Genomic DNA, 24,668 nt, shown 5'->3' with positions numbered 1-24,668 from the left:
CATCCTGGGGTGTATTAGAAGAAGTGTGGTTAGCAGGTCGAGAGAGGTTCTCCTCTCCCTCTCTTCTGCCTTGTTGAGGCCGCATCTGGAATATTGTGTCCAGTTCTGGGCCCCTCAGTTCAAGAAGGACAGAGAACTCTTTGAAAGAATCCAATGCAGAGCTACAAAGATGATTAAGGGAGCGGAACATCTCTCTTCCGGGGAAAGGCTGAGGGAGCTGGATCTCTTTAGCTTGGAAAAGACGAGACTGAGGGGTGATTTCATTAGTGTTTGCAAATATGCAAATGGAGAGTGTCAGGAGGACAGAGCCAGGCTCCTTCTCAGTGTTGTCCAATGATAGGACAAGGGGCAAGGGTTGCAAGATGGAGCACAGGAGGTTCCACATAAATATGAGGAAAAGGTTTTTTATTCACTATGACAGAGCACTGGAACAGGCTGCCCACAGACATTATGGAGTCCCGCTTCTCTGGAGACATTAAAAACCCACCTGTATGCATTCCTGTTTAACCTAATATAGGGGATCATGCTCTAGCAGGATGGTTGGACTAGGTGATCTTTTGAGGTCCCTTCACAGCCCTAACATTTTGTGATTCTGGGATTTTTGTTTCACTTTTTCATTGGTGAAATCATTGTTGTAAGGGCATGAAAAGAAAGGAAGGAGTTTACTGATCCAGAGTACTGATGATATCTTAAAATCTACTGTTGTTTTGTGTGGTGATAACCTGTATTACACATAAACTGTGTAATACAGAGCACCTGTAAGGAAGCCAAGCTTAGCATGAAACAATTTGTGTAAGATGTGATGTTTATGACATCTCAACTCAAAAACATAATATTGTAGATCAGGTCTGCTTATGTCCCTGTTTTAAAAGCATGTGAATTAACAGCTGCTAACTGTGGTGTAGAGCAGTTGGACTGAGCCCCTGGCTGTAAGTGGGGCAGCTCCTGTTGTGAGCCTGATTTACAGCTCCCACCTCTGCTCTCCTTCTCTTCATTGTTCCCTGGCCCCAGGTGCTGGGTAATCACACTTGATAGCTGTTAGGCAGGGACAAATGAATACTTATCATCACTGGCACACTGCAGTTTATATTAACTGTTTTATTCCCCAAATGAAGCTCTGACATGACTTATACAACCTTAGTTTTACAGATCTAAACACAGGTAAAATAGACTTAGCACAGTTTGGTGCTGAGACCTTCCCCCCATCCCAGCATAGTTGAAGAGCTAATTTCTGTCAGTGCTATATTATTGTCTTCAACAATGCAGATAAACCCTTAATTTAATCTCCTGTGTCACAAATGAGTTAGGGACTTGGTATAACAGGAGTGAGTGTTCCTGCTTGAGCTGACTCCCTTCTTGGTCTCTGTAACAGCCTTTAGTGCAGCCCTCTCTGAAGGGTGTTCATAAGTCCTTTTGATTACCAGGTACGAACACAACATTTCGTTTTCAGTAAGAAGATAGCTCTACCTTCCTCATACAAATGTTACATTAATCGTAATTTTACCCAAGGGAAAGGTAGGCCAATGTGTTTTTTTAAGTACATCCCTAGACAATGAAAGATAACAAATATTATGGAAACCAGCAACAGGAACAAGCAGTCATCATGCCAAATCAGTTAGAAATACTGACAGGGCGAAACATGTTGACAATATTTATTCTTATGATTCACAGCCGTAAATTCTCCAGGGGCATTAGGTGCCTGAACCACCTGACCTTCATCACCTCTGCAGCAAGTAGTAAATCCACCAGTAACACATTTGAGACACCTGTTCTCAAACCCTATTTCTTCTTAATTTTGGAAAATCTCTCTCTTGTTCACCCTTCATAAGATTATCCTAACTACTGGTCTCAAAACCTGTCCTTTTAGTAGCTCTTCTAGGTCTTTGAGAGAAATAATTATTCCTTATTCAGTTTGCTGGCTCCTGTGAATCCTTTTCCTAGAAACTCATTTCTCTCATGCCTGGGCACTTAGCCCAGGCTGTAGATTTCAAAGGTAGCCAAGTGCTGAGAGGTGAAACACCATAATGTTTCAAGTACCTTTTTGGATCTAGCATTTCATCATTAGCTGAAAATTGATACTCCGTTATTTGTTTGAGCAACAGCTGTATATGCAATGTATAGATAAGGATGTACAGAAAGTGTTTTGTGTGTTGGAGATGGCTTACACAGTTAATTATAAATGTAGCAGCAAGGCTGGAGTGCGTTTTGTCCCTATTAGTACTTAACACATTCTTCAATGTAGAAATGCTACGATGCACAGTCCAGACATGATTGAACTTGCTGCTCCAGTGATGGAATGATGTTTCTTCTACACCATTTTGACTGAAAATAACTTCCTTTTAGGTACAGCAGCTTTTCATTGCTTGGTAGCCATTCCACACAGATTGTAGATGGCTGTATACAGTGCATTATATATATGCATTTTGTAGTGTTTGCATTTGAGTTTTATGTGTAAAGAATGCTTTTTTTCCTAAGGGCCATTGCAAGAATAGAAATGGTTGAAAAATGCGCTCTTAAAATTTATGAGGTAACAAATTATTCCTTTGTGTCATTTTTTGAGGATCTGTTTTCTTTCATGCCTGAATGACTTTGGGGACAGCTGAGATCTTGGCATGGTTTCTCAGTTTTTCTTTTGTAACAGTGAATTGCTGATTGTTCAATTTACAGGATGTTTGCTAAATATTTCTCTTACATTTCAGCCCCATTACTTGAGAAAGAGGTTGTACTAAAGGACTTTTTGAATGTTTATCACAATAGCTTAATATCAGTTTAAAAAAGAGGCCGAAGCTTTTTATAGTCCAGTGTCTTATCTTTCCATTACTGGACTGTCAGAGATAACCTGGTGAATGTGAGGCTCACCTGCTGTATGGGCTCAGCTGTTGTTATTGGCAAATTAGTGGTTCATGATGGGGAGCCAGGCTGCTCACAAAACTGTGGAGAAATGTGTTGCCAGAAAAAGACACTATATTCCATTTTAAAGCAGGTAAGAGTAAATTATTTATGTTGTCTCTTTATACTATTTATAGATAGAAAAGAAATATGTACAAACAATTTTTGTTAGAAATGGCAGATGTTATGATTTGCAAATATTATTTCTCTCATGTAAAGCAGAGAAGAAGTCAGGATAAATCTACACTGTAGTATTCATCTCTCAATCTAATAAAATAATAATGTAACATCCAAGAAATTGATGCATAGCTGAAAAAGGTGGTATGTTTGCCTGTGACTGAAACTGGCTGATTTAATTTGGAAGCTGTTATTTTTATACTGGCAGTTGATAATTCTATGCTTCTTTTATGCCATGTCTAACCTTGTTTCACTTAAGATCTGCCAGCGAGGAGATCTATTAAGGTTGATGAGATTCTGCAAAGGCAGAAGAAAACCCTATGCGTCCTAAGCATTTTCTAAATATTACATAGAATGAAATGGAATGGAGTAAAACAGAACTGTTTTATTTGGAAGGGACCTACAATGATCATCTTCTCCATCTGCCTGACCAATTCAGGGCTGAACAAATGTTAAAGCATATTGTTAACGGCATTGTCCAAATGCCTCTTAAACACTGACAAGCATAGGACAGACATGAAAAATTCCCACTCACTCTTTAAGTAAAAGAAATTTTAAAAGTTTCACAAATACCTTTAATTTTATGTTTTTTTTTCTTAAAGATTAAATACATTTGGCTTAAGAAAGCTAGCACGAGACCTCTGTAGCATCTTCATATAGATCTCCATCCCAATCTGCGTCTGCGTGGATGTTTTTTTTTTTGTTCAAATCATATCACTGTATGTATCAAACTAATTTGTGAAGTACTTTGGAGAAACAGAATGCTGACATTTTGATAGAGAGTGCAAGAATGTTGAAGATATTGGAAAGCCTCCCCATATACAACATAGCCATCTAACTGTGACTTTAATTGTCTTATTACCTTTAAAACATAGACATGTATATGACCCAAATGATCTTATACATCAGAAAATAAATACCAGCATTCATTAAAAATAGAACAGGTCTTCTAAAACACATTCTTCCTCACCCTAAAGGCAATTTTCAGTATAGAAGTGTTTAGATGCCTAGATGCAAAATTTGTCATTTACTTTGCCTTTGTCTAGTAACGTGTCCCTTATATTAGAAATGAACATTTTCTAATTTTCTTAATTTTCTGGTTTTATTAACAATTACCTTATCTGTAAGTGGCTCTTGTTTTGGGAATGACAACATGCAAGAGCAACTATTGGTGGGAGTTAGATGTACCAATTCAAATCAGGCAATGATTCTTAAAGAAAAAAATAATTCAAATAAACAAACCAGCACACAAACACAGAATGGTCATCTATGATATAGGAAGTTGGTACCAATCAGGACTCAGTGCTTCATGAAACAGGCTCCAAGAATTTCTCTCCTCATGTGCTCAAACACAGGTGACAGTGTCATAACTGGGAAGTGGAGATTCCCCTACACCAGTATATGAGGGCCATGAGAATCCACTGAGTTTCTGTAGAATTTTGTCTCTTTTTGCAGGCAGTAGAATATAAAGATTTCCATTAGCACTTTCCTCCTTCTGTCAGGAAGAGATACAAATACCTTCTCTGAGTTTGTGTTCATTTGCTGTTTGGTAATGTAGAATATTCAATGACAACCTAAACCATCTTAAATAATTAAGACAACTTAATTAAGAATGTCATAATAAAAATTAGACGTCGTCTGTATGTATTCATTTGTAAGACAACATTTCAAGTTCTCTCCTTGATTCTGTAACCACAACATTTATTGTTAACCTTTTACTCTCGTCTGTAGAGAAAGCAGATACGTGTGATTGCACCTGATACCACATTTTGCAAATAAAATAACTGAAATTGACAAGGCTGGGTCCTCAGCTGTCATAAACTGGGAGGGGTCTGTGGAACTCAGTCCAGCTGAGCTGGAGTGTAGTGCTTGATAACCTGTCTGTTGGTTAAAATTTTATATAAAAAGATAAAATAACAGATAAGTGGGTTATACTCTTTAGTGCAGCATTAAGCCTTTAAGTTTGTACAGTGTATGTTTCAAAAAAAAATATATATAAGGTTACTTTAGGCTGAACTGCTATATCTCAGATTATTCCCTTGCTTTCTTTGCCTGACTGGATGATCTAAATTGTGTATAATTAGAGTGTTAAAATTATTTTTTTCCTTTTAATTTTTCTCAGGAGGTGTTTGCATTGCTCAGTCACTCAAAATCCCTCGGGAACCGAGACCAGGAGAATTTGAAAAGATCATCAAGCGCTTACTGGAAACTCCAAATGCTCGAGCAGTGATCATGTTTGCAAATGAAGACGATATTAGGTGCCTGTTTCTCAGTTTTGTGTATTGAGTGTGTTTCTCTTCACAGAGATGCTCCATTGGTTGCTGCAGAATAGATTAATGCAGAAGGTGTCATATCTAATGATATATAAAAATTATGGGAAACCTGGCGGTATGAAATTGAGTTGCAGTTACATGGTGCGTGGGTCCTTTGCTCTGTGGAGATCTAACCTGTTGCTAGTTTCTATGAGTGCAACTCCAATAGATTGTTATTTTGTGACTGAAAAGGAAGAAATATGCTAGAAAAATATAGCTACATGTGAAACAAATTAACTCCTGCAGTATCTTGAATTCGCTACAGCTGTTGTTGAATATGCTTTAGACTGTAAAAACTATTGACTAATTGATTGGTGTGAGCTAATTTATGCATAGCCAGAACTAATGCTGTGGATTCTCAAATACTTTGTAAATGCAGTTTATTTAATTAGTAATTTTTTTGTGTTTTGCAGGCGAATACTGGAAGCAGCCAAAAAAGCTAATCAGTCAGGACATTTCCTTTGGATTGGCTCAGATAGTTGGGGGTCAAAAATTTCACCAGTTCAGCAGCAAGAGGAGATTGCGGAAGGAGCAGTAACTATTCTGCCTAAAAGAACATCAATAGATGGTAGGAATGCACATGGTAGAAACTCTTATTTTCTGACAATGTTCAAGTACTGTAGGCCATAACAAAATACTAAAAAAAACCATGTAGTCTTTGATTACAAGGAAATTGGGGAAAACTGCAAATAAATAACTTGAGTTAGCCTATTCCAATATTTGTTTGATGTCTCTGCTGAGATGAGAAGATGGTGAATCTGCAATTAAGCAATCTTATTGTCTAATAACCAAAGAATGTGTAATGTAGAGTTTATTATCCACAGACTGGTGGCTGTTTGAAACAAAAAAAGGAATTACCAGATAGATGATAATAAGTAAGCTTATTCATGTGGGAAGAGGTGAATCTAGGCTCTTTGTTCTCCTGAGCTTATTTTAAGAAGCCACTATATATTAACAAAGTTTCATACTTGTTGTGTGAAGTGGAAGTTGTTGTTTGAACCACCTCATTCCTGGGAGGGTACTGGGTGTAGTAATTTCTCTTATTGTCTGGGTAAGTGCTCGAAACTAGTACATGATCAGAAAAACTGGGCACTGTTGATACTTGGAGAGGTTAGCCACACAGAAACATTTGTAAAGGGCTTAATCCAGGTAGTGTGTTTTGGTCATGATTTCATTATGGGTGCTTCGTTGTAGGGGTAAGCTGGTGCAGAATCTGGTCAGGTTTATGCAGGAATCTTTAGTTTCTCAACTGGGGTCATTAAACATGCATATAGCAGAATCCTAGGTGTCCTGCAAACCTTCTGGTTCAACAAAAAGGTACCTGGTGATTTCAGGTGACCTTGAAATGCGAATTCTTTTGATCACAATCTCTAACTAAAGTGGTGATTATAGTTTGTCTAATTTCTTGTAGGTATCTAATTCTTTATTTGAGTCATCTGTATATTAAAAAAATAAATTGTTTCCCTAACCATCTGCATTGCATTTTTTTAATTATAAAATTCTGTGAGATCTTTAGAAACTCTTCAGCTGCGGTAGGTATTTAAAAATACCTTGATCTACAGCAAGTATGTAATAATAATAAATACACTATTTTTTATGTTTACTTACTACTCTGTTCATTAAATATTTTGTTATATTAGTTTGTACCTAGGACTTTTTCTTGTTCTGTTATTTATACAAAATATGTTATTGTCTTGAAATGAAGTACTTTTGTACTGTGTCTTATTGTAATGTTTGTTTTTTTTTCTTCTTTTAACCGTAGGATTTGACAGATATTTTCGGAGCCGAACGCTTGCTAACAATCGAAGAAACGTATGGTTTGCAGAATTTTGGGAAGAGAACTTTGGATGCAAGTTAGGATCACATGGAAAAAGAAATAGCAATATCAAGAAATGCACAGGTAACTGTGAAATTAAAACATCAGTAAGTTATTTATTGGAATGCAGAAAGGAATTGCTTTCTGGTGATCACTCTTCTGGCTCCCTTTGATACTCTAATGTAGATTACTGTGTTGTAAGAGAAGTGTGACATTTTTCTCAAAGCTAAAGAAAATATTTATTGGCAATGTTCGAGTAAGTCAGTAGTCAATTTGCACAATCCAGTGATAGTACAGATTTTGTTAAAGACGTATGTGACTGTTCAATTCCATTCATGTTTTCAGTGACCTCCACTCTCACCCCATCTATAGTTGTCAATATTTTTTTTTTTTGTTAACAGACACATCACAGTAATTGTCATAGTTTTATATACAAAGAAAATTAAATTTCTGTTTAAATTGTTGAGGCCTTGATGATAGGTCAAGTCGTGAACTCTTAATTAGTTTATAAACTGTACTTGGAGTAAAAATCAAATCAATATGTCCTTATTACTTGTCCTTATGATAAAAGAACAGGATTTTATATTGTATTATGAGGTCAAAAGTCTCTGCAAAGTTTGAGCAAAAAGTATGTAATTGGCACTGTTCTCAAGCCTGCTTGCTCAGGCATCACACCCATACACAATGGCCACATCAACTAATATAGCAGTCACCTCAGTAGTGCTGAGTTTCATCACACCTATGAAATGTTTGCTTTCTGCTGTTTCTTGCAGATTTTACTACCAGTTTGTTACCTTTAGTCTTCTGTGACTACAGATGGATGTTTATGTTAATTTTTGTATAGGTACAGTTTCTGCCCAATATAAAGGCTACCAGTGTAATTTCCTGGATTGCCACCACCTCACACCAGCAGTACTTGTAGTGATCACAATCTCTGGTTTTGGTTGGTTGGTTGTTTTTTTTTCCTGGGAATGTTTTCTCTCACCATCCACATGAAATATGAGCATTCCAGGGTTTCTGGCTTTCTGGTGACACTCTCATGCAGCCTTTGTCATGGGGGTGTGCTTCTGAACTTTCTACAAACAAAATGTGCACACCAGCACCACACTTCTCCTGGGTTTGTCAGGCAGACATATGGTGTGGTCTCCAAGCACATGAACTTCTAGCCCAGCATGTCTGAACCATCATGTTTTTTGTATGTGGCCTGTGCCATTGATTCAAAGATTTACTGCAGTGTGCTTTGCAATGCACAGATACATTTCACACAGAGATATGAGCCATGTATACACTCTCTCATTTCAACAGTGATGCTTTATTTTCTGTTTTACCACATATTCCACAAAAAAGCATGATACTTAGTTTCTCACTGAGCTAAATGATAGCTCACTACCCTAATCCTTTACTGCTTGGTCTTGATTCATATAGCAGTGAGTCGTGGCTGGGTAGTTACCCGTGTCTGGGAGTAGCTTATTTTGTTTTTACTATTTTAAGTGGAAAATAGTGGGGGTTTTTTTGTGGTTTTTTTTTGGTTGGTTTGTTGTTTGTTTTTTTTTAATGTTCTTCAAGTGATATGAGAGGTTTATGTGCTGTAGTTTGGGGAACTCTAAATATTACTAAATATGGTTGCATGACTTGTCGCAGAGTCATCACATCTGTCAAACAAAATTACCAACTGAAAAGTAGTGTATAAAATGCCTAGGTCTTACCTTGAAGATTCAAAGTAATTTCAGACTTAAAACAGATACCCATACATTTCATGATACATGGTCTGCTCTCTCTGTGCCTGAAAACATAAAGAAAACAATTTCTGCACCCAGAAAGTAAACGTAGTAGCAAGGGATGGGATTAAAATCTGGGCAGTCTCATATGGAGGTTGCACGTGCATTTTCACTTGCAGGGAAAAAAAATCTATTAAATCTGCAAGCAAGAGTATCTGCAAGTGATAGGATCCTTGACTAAAACCACCTTATGGTGGCTTCCTATGATGGAATTTAGCAGCAGACCTAAATAAGCCAACGATTCTTCATAATCCCTATGCTTATGTAATTCATATGTAAAGGGTTGGATAACAAAAACAGTCTGTTCCTTATAAGTAAACTGAATTAAGAGATGACAGTGGAAGTTCAAAATAAACTTCCTGTGATTTAAGGAGAAATGCTAGGTGGAAACTGTCAGTCTAGACCTAGAGAATTAAAAATGGTGTCTTGACCCTCCCCAGTTCGATTGTCATAGCCTCCTGTGCACGAAATAGAGGCAGCAATGAAATCCCGGCAGCTTCTTCACAGGATCAGTCTGCTATGGCTTTCTATGTCTGCTAAAAACTAAAGGGGAGAATATCCCACCCATCCCACCTTTCCTTTGAATGGCCAAAGACTTCACTTAATCTCCAAGACTGCCCTGAAATAATGGTGGTAAATGAAAAAAATTGAACAAACCTCTGAAATTCAATAAAGTTATAGGAGCTGTTGCATTTAGTTGTTTATAGCTTAATATTGGAGTCTTTGATCCTTGGCCTCTCCCAGTTGCCGTTTGTCCTTCCTGGGGGTTTTGTCTGAGCCTTTATGTGTACTTTCTCAGTCATAGATTTCAGCTCAGTTCTGAAAAGGAATTAATTTCTAGCTCTTGTAGCTCTTCTAGACTTGAACACTGACATTTATCCTAATTTCCCCATATTTTATCTGGGCACTGCAGATAATAACACCATCTTTGTCTGTTGCCCACAAGGCCAGTGTTTTTAGCATGGCAATAGCTAGTGATAAATTGAAAGAAATCAAAAAGCTTGAGATACAGACAACCTAAAAATCTCCTTCTCCAAAAATATAAAAAGGCAAATGGATAAGTATAAAGTTTTCTCAGGCTCAAGATGTGCTTTGTTAAGCATTCTTGTTTATCTTAGCTGTGAGATACTGGAATCTTTTTCTCATGTGTCATTTGTAGTTCTCAGCAACAACAAAACTGATACCGTTGCTCTCTGTTTAGTTGTTACCTGTTCATAGCTTTAAATTTTTAGTACATGCAGGAAGGATGTGTTACCAATGTAATCCAGTTTTAAGCCTTTTTTTTTTTTTTTTTTTTCCATGTGGAGAGACTAGAAGTGCTTAATAGCAAAAGAAGTTTTTCTGTTTTCTTTTCCATGTGAGATCAACAGTCCTTTTAGCACTCTTAAGTCCTGAAAAAAGATTTCTTCTCCTTGTTCAAGGTTAAGAATTACAAAAAAGGCATATGCCTTGTTATTTCCTTCTGTTCTTATGCATTACTGATTATTATAGTCTAGTGTTTTAATGGCTTAAACAGCTTATTTTAAAAGCCTGCTATTTTAAATCCGTGGAAAAAAAACCTGTTTATTTGTGGTTTCTGTTGCTTCTTATTCCTAAAAGAATATTTGCTTTGGAGATACATAAAATAATATTACTAAGTTTTCCTGATCATTTGCTTTCTGATTTTTGCCAGTTTACAGAAAGCAACAATTTACGTAAACTTTTGACAAAATAATTTCTTTGCCACTGTTTATTTGCATCTAGCTCTGTGTCTGAATGTGTCCCTGTGTCCCAGCAGAAAATTTTAGAGGCAGTATTAATCCTTTGGTTACCTACATTATTTAAGAGAAAGGGTTTGCATCATGGTTGCAGGTCATGGAAAAGGCAGTATGCCTCTTACTCTACTTCAAACATCCATTCCCTCAGCTTCCCACTTGAGCCAACTAGTGGTTCAGGTTTTTGGTAGCTGAAGATTTAGCATTAGGTAGAAAGATTGTAGACTAATCAGAATTATTCCTGGTGTTGGGTTGTTTACTTCAGCTTTTGCTTGTTGCTTTATTCATTATAAATCCCACCTTAATGTAGGTTTCTAGACCTTGTGTTTCTTAAGAAATATGCGAAAGTATTAATACAAAGATATGAAAATATATCCCAAAGTACTCTTTGCATTGAATCGTGGAGCTGACAATATGCAACATCACTCTTTTAGAATACCTAACGCATTGTGTTAGGAAAAGAAGGCATTAATAATGAAGAGGTAAGGAAGAAGACTAAGAATTAGATTAATTATATGCACATTTGCTTCCATTAACCTCACAGAATGTTAATATTTAATTCAGACAAAAAATTCTGAATTCCTCTTTACATATATGTGTGAGTACACATGTAGATGCTTATGTTTGCATGCATAAGCAGCTAGAAATCTAACAAAGTTGCTTACTGGATCATTTTTTAATGTTTACAATGGTAGCCCTAAATTCAAATCTGACGTAAAATCTAATTCCATTGGGATTTTTCTGGATTTTCCCCATTGCATCCCTTCAAGACATGCATTTATCCTAGTATTTACAGTCTTTGAACAGCAAAATGTGGCCCTTCAATAAAACCTCAACAAAACCATTAAAAAAGCTGCTTTGTGCACATCCCTGCTGAAGTAGTGTCTCCCCCCTGTTTTGCATGGTTAGCATTTTAACTACTCTGCAAACCTAATCAGCCTTTAACTGCGTATAATGACTGACTGCACTGCTAAAAATAAAGATGGAAGTTTTCAAAAGCATATAGAGACCTGCATAAATTAGTCTAATTTCAGTTTGCTCTGTCAAACTGAACTATTCGTTTCACTGAAAAAAATCGTGTTGCAGTATAATCATGCATACCTAACAGTTTTCCAGATACATTATTTAATTGTTTTATCTTAACTAACCTCTTAAAAAATACAGTTGCACCTGAAGACATTAATAGAAATAAGCAGATCTACTCCTATGTGTATGCAGTCACATTCTGAAAAAAAACATAGAACAAATTGCAGCTTTCAGTAGCAGAATGTGAATCTTGCAGAAGTACAGTGCATTGCTATTTAGTTTGAGTAATGGTTTCATTATCATAAAATCAGTCCTAAAGTAGATGGGTTTTGTTTGGCTTTTTTTTTTTTTATGAGACTTACACAAAGTTTAATAAAATCTACATAGATGCAATTGAGACACATGATGACTTGTACCACAATTCCCAAAAGGTTCTAAGGCTCAGGAGGAACTGGTTTTGAGAATATAAAAAGAGCTTCATGCTTTCCCATTTTTTGTGATTTCTGTGCTGCAGCCAATATGTTTTATGCATAAGAGGAATAAAGGCAATTCTTAATCTTTCTTTTCTTTTTTCACCATTTTCCTGATTCCCATTAGAAAAGTAGCTTCTAAACACATTGCAGAAGGATTTTTCACTTTTTATTCATGTTTGTAAAATGTCTATTTTTGTCTTGTGTAAGTACAGTAGTTCAGTTGTGTAAGGTACAGTAGTGTAAAAAGCACAGTAGTCAGATTTGCAGCATGATAAGCAGGAACCAAGGTGACTGTTGGATCTTTGGTACCTGCCACATCAATTGAACACAAAAGAGGGGCATTCTCCATAGTCTGAATTGTTTCTTACTCTGGTTTGGGAACTACCTCAGAACTAGTGTGTTACTGCAAGTAACTGCTGCACTGCACTGCAAGTGGTCCCATGCTTCCTCTAATATAGCATTAAATCAAACTGCCTTATGTGTCATTAAATAACATATGGAACCAGAGAGCATTTATTTTTTATTTTAGGACAATAGATCATATTCCAGGTGGCACCAAGACCTCTTCCAATAACCTAAATGAGTTTTGATCTTTTTATTATGGTATACTATAGGCCATAAATTCACAATTATTTTTTTTAGATTTTGTCATTTCCCAATTTCACAAGTCTGTGTAGTCAATTCCAAAGAAAAAGCTGGTGTCTGAGAATGGTGAGTGACATCCTGCCAAAATTAACAAGACTGAAATATGGTATTTCTCATGCTGTACATCAGGTCAGAATCTTCATACGAAATTCTCTCCTGATGGGGAGAACTTACAGGTATGAACCTTGCTATCTCTCTGCATTCGGTGTTTGATAGATTGATAAGCAGTAGATAACTATAGCTTAAGGTATGCTTGATTAAAGTAGACATATTCAGTTGTCTTACAAAGAGCCAGTTCTGTCTCTTATTCCAGAAACTACAGAATTTCGGATTACTGTTTCATTCCAGCAACTGCCAATATGCATAAGTATTCCTCAACATGTCTCAGAAATGTCAAATCAGGGGACCTGACATACACTGAGCATTCACCCATTTAGTTGTTTTTATTTCAGTTACTGTCATCCTTTTTGTTATTACACCAGTTGCTAGTATTTTGAAATCTATGATATATCCAGTAGAATATCACATCTCAGTCGTGTTGTCAAAACTTAAATTTACCTACAACACATGTCATTTAAAAGAGCTTCTTACTCCAAAATGAAGAAGAAATTGTTGGTGTATTCCAGAGAGGTCTTTTGTTTCTCTATAATTTTATTCATAAATAGGAATTCAAATCTGTTTTTCTGTCAGGAAACATGTCAATTTTAGATTTATTGTTTTACAAAGTTATGAGTCACATTCCACTGCACAATCATTTAAATAGAGTATGTTGCCATTTTAGATTTGTTACATTTGCTACCAAGCTGGTTTACTTGTAATTCTAATGCAAGTAACTTATAAGACCAGAAATTCTTATTCCAGCTCAGAAGCTCTGCAAAATGCCATATCCTAGTGAATGAACTGTTGTTTTATGTACAATTTTGTGTGAGTTCTGGAAGTACACCTTCTCAAATGTAGCCTCAGAAAACTTGTAACCAGCATTATTTGTGATGTAATTTGGATGTCACACATTTAAGAATGTTCACTCTACATGTTCCTTGCTCCCAGGAGGAGAGAGAAAGTTGCTCTGTTGTTTCCATTACCAACCCTGCCACTTTGGGACAGGTATTGGTAGGATGGGAGAGTTGATAGTTGAAGTACTGTGTGCTGTTGTTCTTCATAGGTTGCTCTTCTGGTCTGCTACAGACACTTGCTCTGAAAAGGAAGGCAAGTTCTGAGGATATCCTTCTTCAGGCAGAAAATATATTTGTTGCTTTCCCTTTTGAGCAAGTTCTTGTAATCCTGCCTTGGGAGAGGACTGGAAGAACAATTTTAATTTTGTATATACATCATCTGTGCTGTTAATTCAGGTATTTCAGGTTACAGTGCTTAAACGTTTTATATAGTACTTGAACTATATGCTTCATTAGAATAAAAATAGTGCAATAAAAATAGTTTAGGTCTTCAAAAAGAACTATTAGCTGCATATTGTTCAATAGGATGGTCCTCTCACTGTAACCCCATAGGAGGTTACTCACCCTTCAGACCTGTTCACCACTGTCCAACCACCATTCTGTAAACTAATCTGGTTGAGGATTTTTGAGCTGAAATCTTATTACTCAGACCAGGAGTAGGCATGTTAATTTGGTTGCAAAGGTTCTTCCATATTCATAAGTAATGCTTCATGATACTTATTTTCCTGGTCTGTTGTGTAGTGGGGGATACCAGCTGGGTGGAGAAGGTGTAACCTTGGTGAGGTACCTTCTTCCCCAGGCATACCAGATACCCTGAAACTTTGAGAAAGTGGGGACACTCAGGAAATTTAGTTCAAAAAATCGTCCAAATAAAACATGAGTATAGCTGCACTCAAGGGACTGAGCAGATAGAGCTGAAGAAAAGTGCACCCCACCACCCCAGTGTTTTCAGAGTCTGTATGGTGAAGGAAATCGACTGCTCATGGCACTGAGCCCTCTAAGTCCAAAAGATAAAGAGCCCTGCAAATACTGGAATACAGAGTGACAAATTAGTAAACTGTTGATGAAGAACTTCCTACAAAACAGCCTTTTGTCTGTTAGTTTATACTTAATTTACAGGATAGCAACATGTTAAAACAAATATGAGCATAAGGGAAAATAAAATGATAGAACAAGGGGAATTATTTAATCTTTCTATTATGATCTTTCTACTGATTAATTCAATTTTAAATTTAAAATGTTAACATTATTATGATGATAGACACCACTAATATCCCAAATAAATCTATTTTTTAAATAATCATATCAATTTTATGATATATCATTAGTATAGGTAAACCAAGTAGTTTCATAATTTCATGAAGCAGCAAGGAAAATACCTAGTGTTAGACTGCTTTTAGATCATGAACATTTTTAATGCATTGAATAACTATTTTCTGTGAAATGCCCCTGATTTATAAGTAATTGCTCACCTTTTGTGGGAGGTAGTTCAGATTGGTCATCTGTAAACAGATGCAGATGCTTTTTGATCTACAGAGTGGAATTTTATTGCAGAAATAGACCCAGCAAAATCAATAGGGCATACATAATGGGGTCTAGTATAAATCAGTGTAGAATAGGAGGTCAGAAGTTGGCTTTTAATGCATAACTGTATCCATTAAAAGTACCAATTATAGTTTAATATTTCCAGAATATTATTTGTACCCTATATTTGAGATAGGTTTTTTTGTATGGAAGGTTCTTGTGAAAGGTTGGGTAGAAGCACAAGTGTCCCCAGTTTGTGTTGAAGTCAGTGTGCAGGGGAGGACAGGTAGATTTGTTACACTGAACTGACACTTGTTTAATTGCATGGCTGGACATAATGATTCTGACCCAAATTCTAGTTCTGGACTAGTTTGCAGGATTGCCCTTGGGTGGAGCTCATGAGACAGGATTTACTTAATTCTTTAGCTGCTGGCAGGTCAACTCCACGTATCTTAGTAAGCTGCTTAGACTGGTATGACTTACCCTGTGAGGATGCCCATTTCTCTTTATGGAGTGCAAATAGACCTAGATGACTAATTTGCATGAGGTGCCCCACTTTTAGATTGCTCAAGTCAAGTGAAATGAATCCCATTCCACAGTTGCATGGATCACCACCTTCTCAACAAAGTAATTTGCTTCCCCAGTTCATGTAAGATCCTGGTGATAACTCTGATATTTGCTTATATTATTAATGTCTACATTACTTAAAAGTTTAATTTATCATCTGTCACCATTTGACTCAGGTCCGACAACAATGTTCTCGATCCCCTCCCCCCCCACCCAAGTAGGGAAGGAGAGAGAGAAAAAGAGAGAGACTTGGCTGGATTGAAAACTAAACTACACAGCTTTAATTAAAACACTAATGAAAGATACAAGAAAATATATACAATTATATACAGATATATTCAGGTATGGGCAAAAGCCTCTCACCTCCCCCCACCCCCAGCAACTCCCACAGCACTTCCCTGAACTGGGAAGAGTCCCGAGGAATCCCGGAGCTGCTGCTGGAGAAAGCAGAGAGTTATGGGGGTCAGGAGATCTCGAGCCTAAGGGTCGACGGTGATGGATGAACAGAGTCCTCCCCGGACACCGGCCATGGACGGAAGAGAAGGGAAGAAGAAGGAGGAAGGAAATTGTCTTCTGTGATCTCTGACCTTTCTCTGAGCTTACGTAGATATATGGCATGGAATATCTCTGGCCAATTTTGCTGTCTGTCTAACTCAGCCTCCTACGGGGGGGTCACAGATCTCCCCATAGTGTCTGAGCTGGCAGAGTGCAGGTGCAGCCTTGAAGCCTCAGTAGTTAGAAAAACATTCCACTGTCTTATCAGCCTAGCAGAACACACTGTTGCTAGTTAAAAGAAAGCTTACTGAAGAAAAAAAAAATCAGTAAAAAGAAAAATTGGCTTCATCCTGGCTCAAACCAGGACATCATCTTTATGGGTACTTTTAGAGAGAGAAAGTAGTATGTGGCAGTCATGTCTAGATTATCAACAGATATTCCTCAGATCTGATTGTGAGTAGTTGTCTATTCAGAATTTCTCTTTGAATGACTTAAAATATTTTAAAGAGAGTCATTGAAAAGGTTTATCTTTCAGGTTTATATTAAGGCTTTGTTTAAAAATGAAATGTTTAATTATTTTGGCCATTATTCTATGATGAGATAATCCTAGGAGACAGACAAATGAAGACTTTAAAATCTTTGATGAATCTACCTAACTTACATGATCTATCACAGAGACAAAAGCAGCTGGTCTTGTGATCTAATCGACTATGTACCCTGTGGAAAAAGTTACTTTTAATTTATTAAAGTGATACTGTGGGTAAGGTGTGCTTCCATTAGTGGTATCTTAGGCTGCATTGGTAAACAATGGGTGATTAATGCTGTGGGTTTTTTCTACTATATCTTCAGAATTTACTGACATTTTGGCAGCCAAGGATGGTCTTGGTTGATTTGTTACTTAGTTAAAGTTCAAGATAGCAAAAGGCAAGGTCTCTCTACTACAAATACTCCACTAGACCCCACAAAATAGTAAGACCCAAATGCCTTCAAAACCTCTACAGTTATGGGGCAGGTGGTGTGCTGAGGCTATGGTCTATCATGTTGTTTAGCTTTCCCTTGCTTAAGATCTGTTCCCTTCTTTTCCATATGCTCAAGTGTAAATTGTTTGGGCCAAAGCTTGTATTTTTCAGGTTTATTTTTTTTTAGTGGTGTTTTCCTGTTCTGTTCTTTCAAGCAAAGAAGAAGAAAAATTAGTTGGTGTTCGCACATGTCATAAACCTGTTTAGAGGAGTCCAGTGAAATTTAAGCACTCATGAGCCTTGTTTGGCTTAGAAAATAAGGGTGCTTTTTCACTCTCAGTGTTCAGTACTGGTTATTGGTAAACTTTTCCCTGAGCTATACCCTTGAAAGAGCAGTTCTTCAGAGACGCTGAGATAGATAATTATTCTCTCATCTTGAAATGAACAAATCATTTCCAGCACCAGAAGCACTTCAAGGTAACGTTTTAAATTGTTTCTTCCTGGGACTTTTAAAACTACAGCAAACAAGAAACAAACTCATTTTATTCCTTTTACAATTTGAAAAAGATCCTGAGGTTCAAAAAGTGTCAGTTTTAGTGAATATAAGAGTTGGCTCAGAATGACTAAGCTCTGCGATTCACTGAACCTTCTTGCAAAATATGTTATTTACGATACCTGAAAATATAAAAACAGGCCATGTGTATAGATTACTGCAATAATATTTTTTTATTTTTAACTTTTTGAGCAGAAATATTAACATTTGCCAAAAGGCTACAGTAGAGAAAAGCGTTTTGCAAAATTGAATAGTATGATTATGAGAGAAAAAAGCTGTCATGTGTTCTGCATCCCATTTAAAAGTATGTAACGTTCCTCAAATTCTGGATAAAAACTACCAAGAAAGAGCAACATACAGACCACAAATTAACCATTGACTTTGTAATTAGTAATTAGAAAAAACCCAACAAACCCAAGATCACAAATGGCTTTCTCAGAATTTGGAAAGAGAAAAGGGGGCTAAGTTTGCTCTGTAAGTTGCTCATTATTTACTGGTAGAGAAAGCACACACATTCAGGGTTTAATTCCTGTAACTCACTGCTTTTATTTTTTAATTAGACTTATATATATAATTCTGACTTTTCTGCATTTAGAGTTGAAATTAAGTAGGAAGAAACATGCTCATCAACTTCTGACACCTTTCCACTGGATTTTGGGTGAAATCTGTAGTTGCAGCAGTGTTTTAAAACAGACAAAAAAATAGTTAAAGGAAGAAGAATTAGTTTGCTATATTAGATTGTACAAACCTTCATGTCAGCTAACAGAACTGAAAGTGAACATATAAAGGTATCTTACATTTGTAATTTCTGTGTGCAGTGGGATAGCATGGAATGTAAAGACAGCCTGCAGGAAAAAGGGCAAATAAATCTACGGACTATGCTGTAGCTTCTGCACTTCTTCAGCAGAAGTACCTATTGTTTGGGTGTCAGCCTTCATGGTAAAACTTTCCTGGCACTCTATGTTAAACACTGTTCTTCTACCTGTGTAGAAGAATTTTATCTCATTTTGTCTGAACTGTTTTCACTAATGCCTTATCTTTCATGTAAATTATGATGAAAGAGGAAACAGGGTTTGGAACATGAGACCAAAGATTTTACAATATAGTTGCACAGAGATAAAATACAAAGCATATCTTCAATGCTGTACATGACTGGTTTTTTACTGGCATGAAGAGTTATGAGATTTTAGAGCATATAGCTCCACAAAATGAGAGTAATAACTTGATTTTTGTGTGGAAATCACAGAGAGGTCAGTAATCAAAGGCTGAATAAGGTAAGAAAAGCTTTAAAGGAATGATCAGAAGGGGAGTTACATTGCTTTTCACTTCAGAAGGCAAGAGTTTTAGATCTTAAAAGTGTGATGAAAATAAGCAGAGCTTTATAGACAGGTTACACAGAACATTGAAATGGAGACAAGAAGTTTGAACATGCTACGAAGAGGGTAATGAACCAAGATTTTGTCCTCAGTAATACTAAATTCTAAAATTCTGTAGTATCAATGAAAGGAAAAGTGTATGTGGGAGGGAACTGCATTGAATATTACTCCTTGAAATCTCTTTTGGTTTGCTATTATATGCTTCTATTTTCCACAGTTTTTTCTTTTTGTTCTTCTCATTTTAGCAGAAATCAGTCTTATGAAAAAAAGAATTAACATTTCTTGCAGCCTCCTTCACTGTAATATTGAATCATGTTGATGTGTTTTCAGAGCCTTAAAAATCAAGGCTATATGTTTACTATCATTTATATATATGACAGTAAAAAAAAGAAATTGTGCTTTTAGAATTTGGATGGTGCTTTTACGACCTTCCTTTCCTTTTATAGTGCTCCTTTAAAACCAACAAATAAACCAACCATTCCTAGATATTTTTTTTTCTTGTTTTATTTATTATGTTTCTTCTTTTTTAGAAATGTGCATCTGAACATATTTTGATCATGATTACAAAGGTGCTCATATATAGTCCTCCCTGGAACTGACTCAGAAGCACTCTTCCAGATAAAACCCAATATCCTTCCAGTTCTTGAGATTCTCTGCTTGTAGTTCATGTTTGTTGCTTACAGTGTCTCTGACTGATGCTTCTTTATGGCATTTACCCGCCTGAAATGCGACTATCTGAAATTTCAAATTATCATGTTTTCTTTTTCTTCAGTCTCTATAACTTTCTGTAGCATTTAGTTTCCCTTGCTGCTATTGAGCCTGAGTGGCCAGAACCATAATCCTCTCAGTCTTTCTGATCACTCAAGGAGCTCAGTTCTGTCACCTGTTGATAAGATTAAATTTAAACTTGTTGCTTCATCTCTTCTCTAACATACGGTGTTAACTCTGTACCTGGTCTGATGTAATTTTTCATTCATAGACATTTGGTTCATGGTGTTCAAATCCATAATAACTCTTTTATAAGACTAAGTACATTAATCCCTTTATTAAAGCATTTTTACTTTTTGTTTGTTTGGTTGGTTTTTGCTTTTTTTTGGTTTGTTTTTTTTTTCTTTGTATGTTTTCTAAAGTCATCCTTTTTTTTAAAATGGAGTTGTGAATGCTAGTTTAAATTAGCTTAGTTCTTATTTGATGGCAACAAAATTATATTATGATCGAGCATTTTATGTGTAATTATGCATTCAAACAGTTTGCTGTGCAATGTTTAGAAACGTAGCTCCAATCCTGCAAGGCAGACTGTACAGGGCCCACTTACACATCTGTGCAGGACTGCACTGAGCACTGTAGCATTTCACAGATTAAGTTAAGAATGATCATGGTGACACACAGCATGTTTTAAATATTTTTTCTAACCATGTAAAAACATTCCATAGCCAGTTCCACAAATAAATAGTAATTTTAAGTGCCTGTACTTTGCCTTCTTACGATATCTCCCTAGAGAGTAGGTGGTTATTTGAAAAAATGCATTATTAATACTTTTCACTGGTCGTATTTTCTGTTCTTCAGTTTTGCATGTGATTCATTTTCTGATCAAAGCATAATAACAGAATCCAATTCCCTGTTTTTTTGACATCCATTCAGATCTGCTCTCCAGGGAGTTCTATTTTTAAATATTACTAGTGTTAAGCATGCATGTGTATATGTCTAGGTATGCATTTATTCTCCTTTATAAAATCTCTTTTCCCTCCACCTTGATTTCATTGTCATCCGTATCTGTATGTAAGTTCACAGAGGATATATTTGGAGCAAAATATTTTGCCTTTCCCATTCCCCTATCATTTCTCCAATCCTTATATTACTGATCTTCAATTCAACACAGAACTCTAAGCAAGAAGGAGTTAATGAGTCAGAGCAGGCTGCCTGGAGAAAGAGGAGCTGAAGCTCTGGGAGCTGTGACTTGAGGCTTGGTCTCTTGGTGTTGACAAGCACTGGTGGGCCACAGGGAAACTGTTCCCAATCTCCTTTCCCTCATTCCTAATCTCAGATTAATATTAATATTAATAATATTAATATTTAAACCATTCAAGAAAGCTGACCGTTTCCAGTGACTGCTGTTACACATTCAGGACCTATTTTAGAAAGTGGGAAAAAATTACAATAAAGGTCAAAACCTTTATTCTTAATTCAGAATTGAGGAGATCCTCTTGAGAAGTGGAACTGTGAAGAAGCTAAATCTTCTATTTCAAAAAGGATTTTGACATTTGGAATTGAAATTAAACCAGATCATTTTAACATCCAAAGCAAAGGAGAATGAAACCTTCTTCAATTAAATAACTATAACGTGTTATCTAAAATAGAAGTCAAATGCATGTAATAAAAACTTTCATATCATAGAATCATAAACTCATAGAGTAGTTTGACTTGGAAAAGACCTGAAAGATCATCTAGTTCTAACTTCCCTGCCATGTGCAGGGACATCTCCCACTCAACCAGGTTGCTCAAAGCCCCATCCAACCTGACCTTGTACACTTCCAGGGAGGGAGCATTCACAGCTTCCCTGGGTGACCTATTCCAGTGTCTCACCACCCTAACACTAAAGAATTTCCTCCTACTGTCTAAAACAAATTTCCCCTCTTCCAGTTTAAAACCATTACCCCTTGTCCCATCACTACAAGCCGTTGTAAACAAACTTCCTCCCCAGCTTTCCTGTAGCCCCATTCAGATACTGGAAGGCTGGTGTAAGGTCTCCCTAGAGCCTTCTCTTATCCAGTCTGAACAACCCCAGTTCTCTCAGCATGTCTTCATGGGAGAGGTGCTTCAGTCCTCTGATCATCCTTGTGGCCCTCCTCTGGACTCTCTCCAAGAGCTCCGTGTACTTCTTGTGTTGGGGGCTTCAGAATCGGACACACTACTCCAGGTGGGGTTTCAGGAGAGTAGAGGGGAAGAATCACCTCCCTTGACCTACTGGCCATGCTTCTTTTGATACAGAGTGCACTCACGTCCATTGTCCATGTCACTCACAAAGATATTAAACAGAACCAGTCTGAGTACTGACTCTTGAGGAAGGCCATTTGTCACTGGTCTCCAGTTGGGTGTCAAGCCACTGACCACAACTCGTTGAGTGCAACCGTCCAGCCAATTCCTTATCCACCAAGTGGTCTATCCATGAAATCCAGATCATTCTAATAGGAGACCAGGATGTTATGTGAGACAGTGTTGGACGCTTTGCACAAGTTCAGGTAGATGATGTCGGTTGCTCTCCCCTTGCCCACCTATGCTGTGATCCCATTGAAAACACCAAATTTGTCAGACATGATTTGCCCTGGGTGAAGCCATGCTAGTTGCTACCTACCACCTCCATGTTTTCCATGTGCCTTAGCAGAGCCTTCAGAAGGATCTGCTCTATGATCTTGCTGGGCAGAGGAGAGACTAACTGGCCTGTAGTTCCCCAGCTCTTCCTTCTCCTACAATGTGTGGATCCTCCTTTCCCCAGTCCTTGCCTTTGCCTTCAGCAACTTGGGTGGCCTGGCCAGAGCCCTTGCTGGTGAAGACTTAGGCAAAAAAATTAATTGAGTACTTCAGCCTTCCACATATCCCACATGACCATGTCTCCTGTTTCCTTTTGGAGATGGTGCACATTTTCCTAGTCTTCCTTTTGTCAGCTGTAGAGGCTTTTGTTGTTAACCTTTATGTCCCCGGCCAGATTTGATTCTGTCTGGGCTTTAGCTTTCCTAACCTAATCCGTGGCTGCTTGGACAATTTCCTTGTACTCCTCCCAGGCTGTCCTTGCTTCCACCCTCTGTAGTCTTTCTTTTTACGTCTAAGAGTGTCTAGGGGCATTTTGTTCATTTATGCAGATCCCCAGGCATTCTTTGCCTTCCTTTTTTTGGGACACATTGCTTGTGGGATTGGAGGAGGTAATCCTTGAATATTGTCCAGCTTTCTTGGGCTTCTCTCCCCTCCAGGATTTTATCCCATGGTATGCTATCAAGCAGAACCCTGAAGAGGCTGAAGTCTGCTCTCCTCAAGTCCAGGATAGTAGCTAGCTTCATACTCTCCTTGCTGCCCTAAGGATCCTGAATTCCACCATTTCGTGATCACTGCTGTCAAGGCTGCCCTTAAGCTTCACATTGTTCACCAGCCTACCCTTGTTGGTGAGAACAATGTCCAGCTTAGCACTTTTTCTTTTTTGTTCCTCTGTCACATGGAGAAGGAAATGGTTATCAGTGCATTCAAGGAACTTCTGAATTGCTAGTTCCTTACTGTGTTGTCCCTCCAGCAGATGGCAGGGTGGTTGAAATCACCCATGAGGATTCACAGGGCCTGTGAATATGAAGCTGCTCCTATCTACCTATAGAAAGCCTTGTGTGCTCGGTCTTCCTGGTTGGGCTGCCTGTAAGAGACCAACGATGGTATCACCTGCCCCTGTCTTCCCTTTAAACCTGACCCATACTCTTGTCTGCTCTTCTTCCGTCCCCAGTTGAAGCTCCATGGACTCTAGCTGCTCATTGATGTAGAGGGTGACACCCCTACATCACCCTGACTGTCCTTCCTGAAGATCTTGTACCCATCTATTCCTACACTGCAGTCATAGGAGTTTTGCCACCTTGTCCCAGTAATGCCTGTAACATCATAGCCCTGCAGGCATGCATATGTCTGTAAATCCTTTTATTTTTTCACCATGCTATGGGCATTTGCATAGAGGCATTTAAGTTGAGCCCCCATTGAAGCTGCCTTATTGGCTGGGATTACATTCTCCTTTATGTCAGGTGTTCTCCTGCTGCCATATGATCTCCAGGCCCAGGTGTGGCATTGGCCTCAAAGTGGTGGCAGTAGGATGGATTACGATCGACTCCCCCAGCAACTCCAGTTTAAATCTCTCTTTACTAGACTGGCAAACTTGTAGCCAAAGATGCTCTCCATTTTCTCTGAAAGATGAACCTCATCAGCTCCTAGGAGACTAGGTTTCTCGAAGTGAGTCCCATGGTCTAAGAAGCCAAAGCCCTGACTGTTTCTCTGCTCCCATAACCATTTCTTGATTTTACTAATATGATTTGCCCTTTCAAGCCCCTTCCCTTTGACCCAGGAGGGTTGATGAAAAGACTGTCTGTGCTCCCAAGTCCTTCACTGCTGCTCCCAAGGCTCTGTAATACTTCTTTGTTGTCTTCAGATTGATCCTTTCTGTAGCACTGGAGCACACATGAAACACCAGGAGTGGAAAATAGTCAGTGGGATGGAAAATAGTCAGTGGGATGTACAAGGTTTGGTAGTTTTTTCAGTGAAGTCCTTGAGATGAGCCTCTGGCAAGCAGCAGATCTCTCTAGGGAATGCGTCAGGTTGGCAGATGGGTGACTGTACCTCTCAGAAGAGC

At 37.7% G+C, this 24,668-nt stretch overlaps 1 protein-coding gene across 1 annotated transcript in view; it reads left to right on the top strand.

Annotated features, from left to right (window-relative positions):
* Positions 1–24,668, top strand: part of GRM8 (glutamate receptor, metabotropic 8) — a 339,426-nt gene that overhangs the window by 149,971 nt on the left and 164,787 nt on the right. The window contains exons 3-5 of the mRNA XM_010003390.1: positions 5,189–5,324; positions 5,792–5,946; positions 7,141–7,278. Coding sequence (XP_010001692.1) covers positions 5,189–5,324; positions 5,792–5,946; positions 7,141–7,278 — 429 coding nt within the window. The remainder of the gene's footprint in view (positions 1–5,188; positions 5,325–5,791; positions 5,947–7,140; positions 7,279–24,668) is intronic.

This window comes from Chaetura pelagica, unplaced genomic scaffold, assembly GCF_000747805.2.
Source record: "Chaetura pelagica isolate M959 unplaced genomic scaffold, ChaPel_1.0 scaffold57, whole genome shotgun sequence".
NCBI lineage: Eukaryota > Metazoa > Chordata > Aves > Apodiformes > Apodidae > Chaetura > Chaetura pelagica.
Note: the sequence above shows the minus strand (reverse complement) of the source record. Positions and strands in the feature narration are given on the sequence as shown.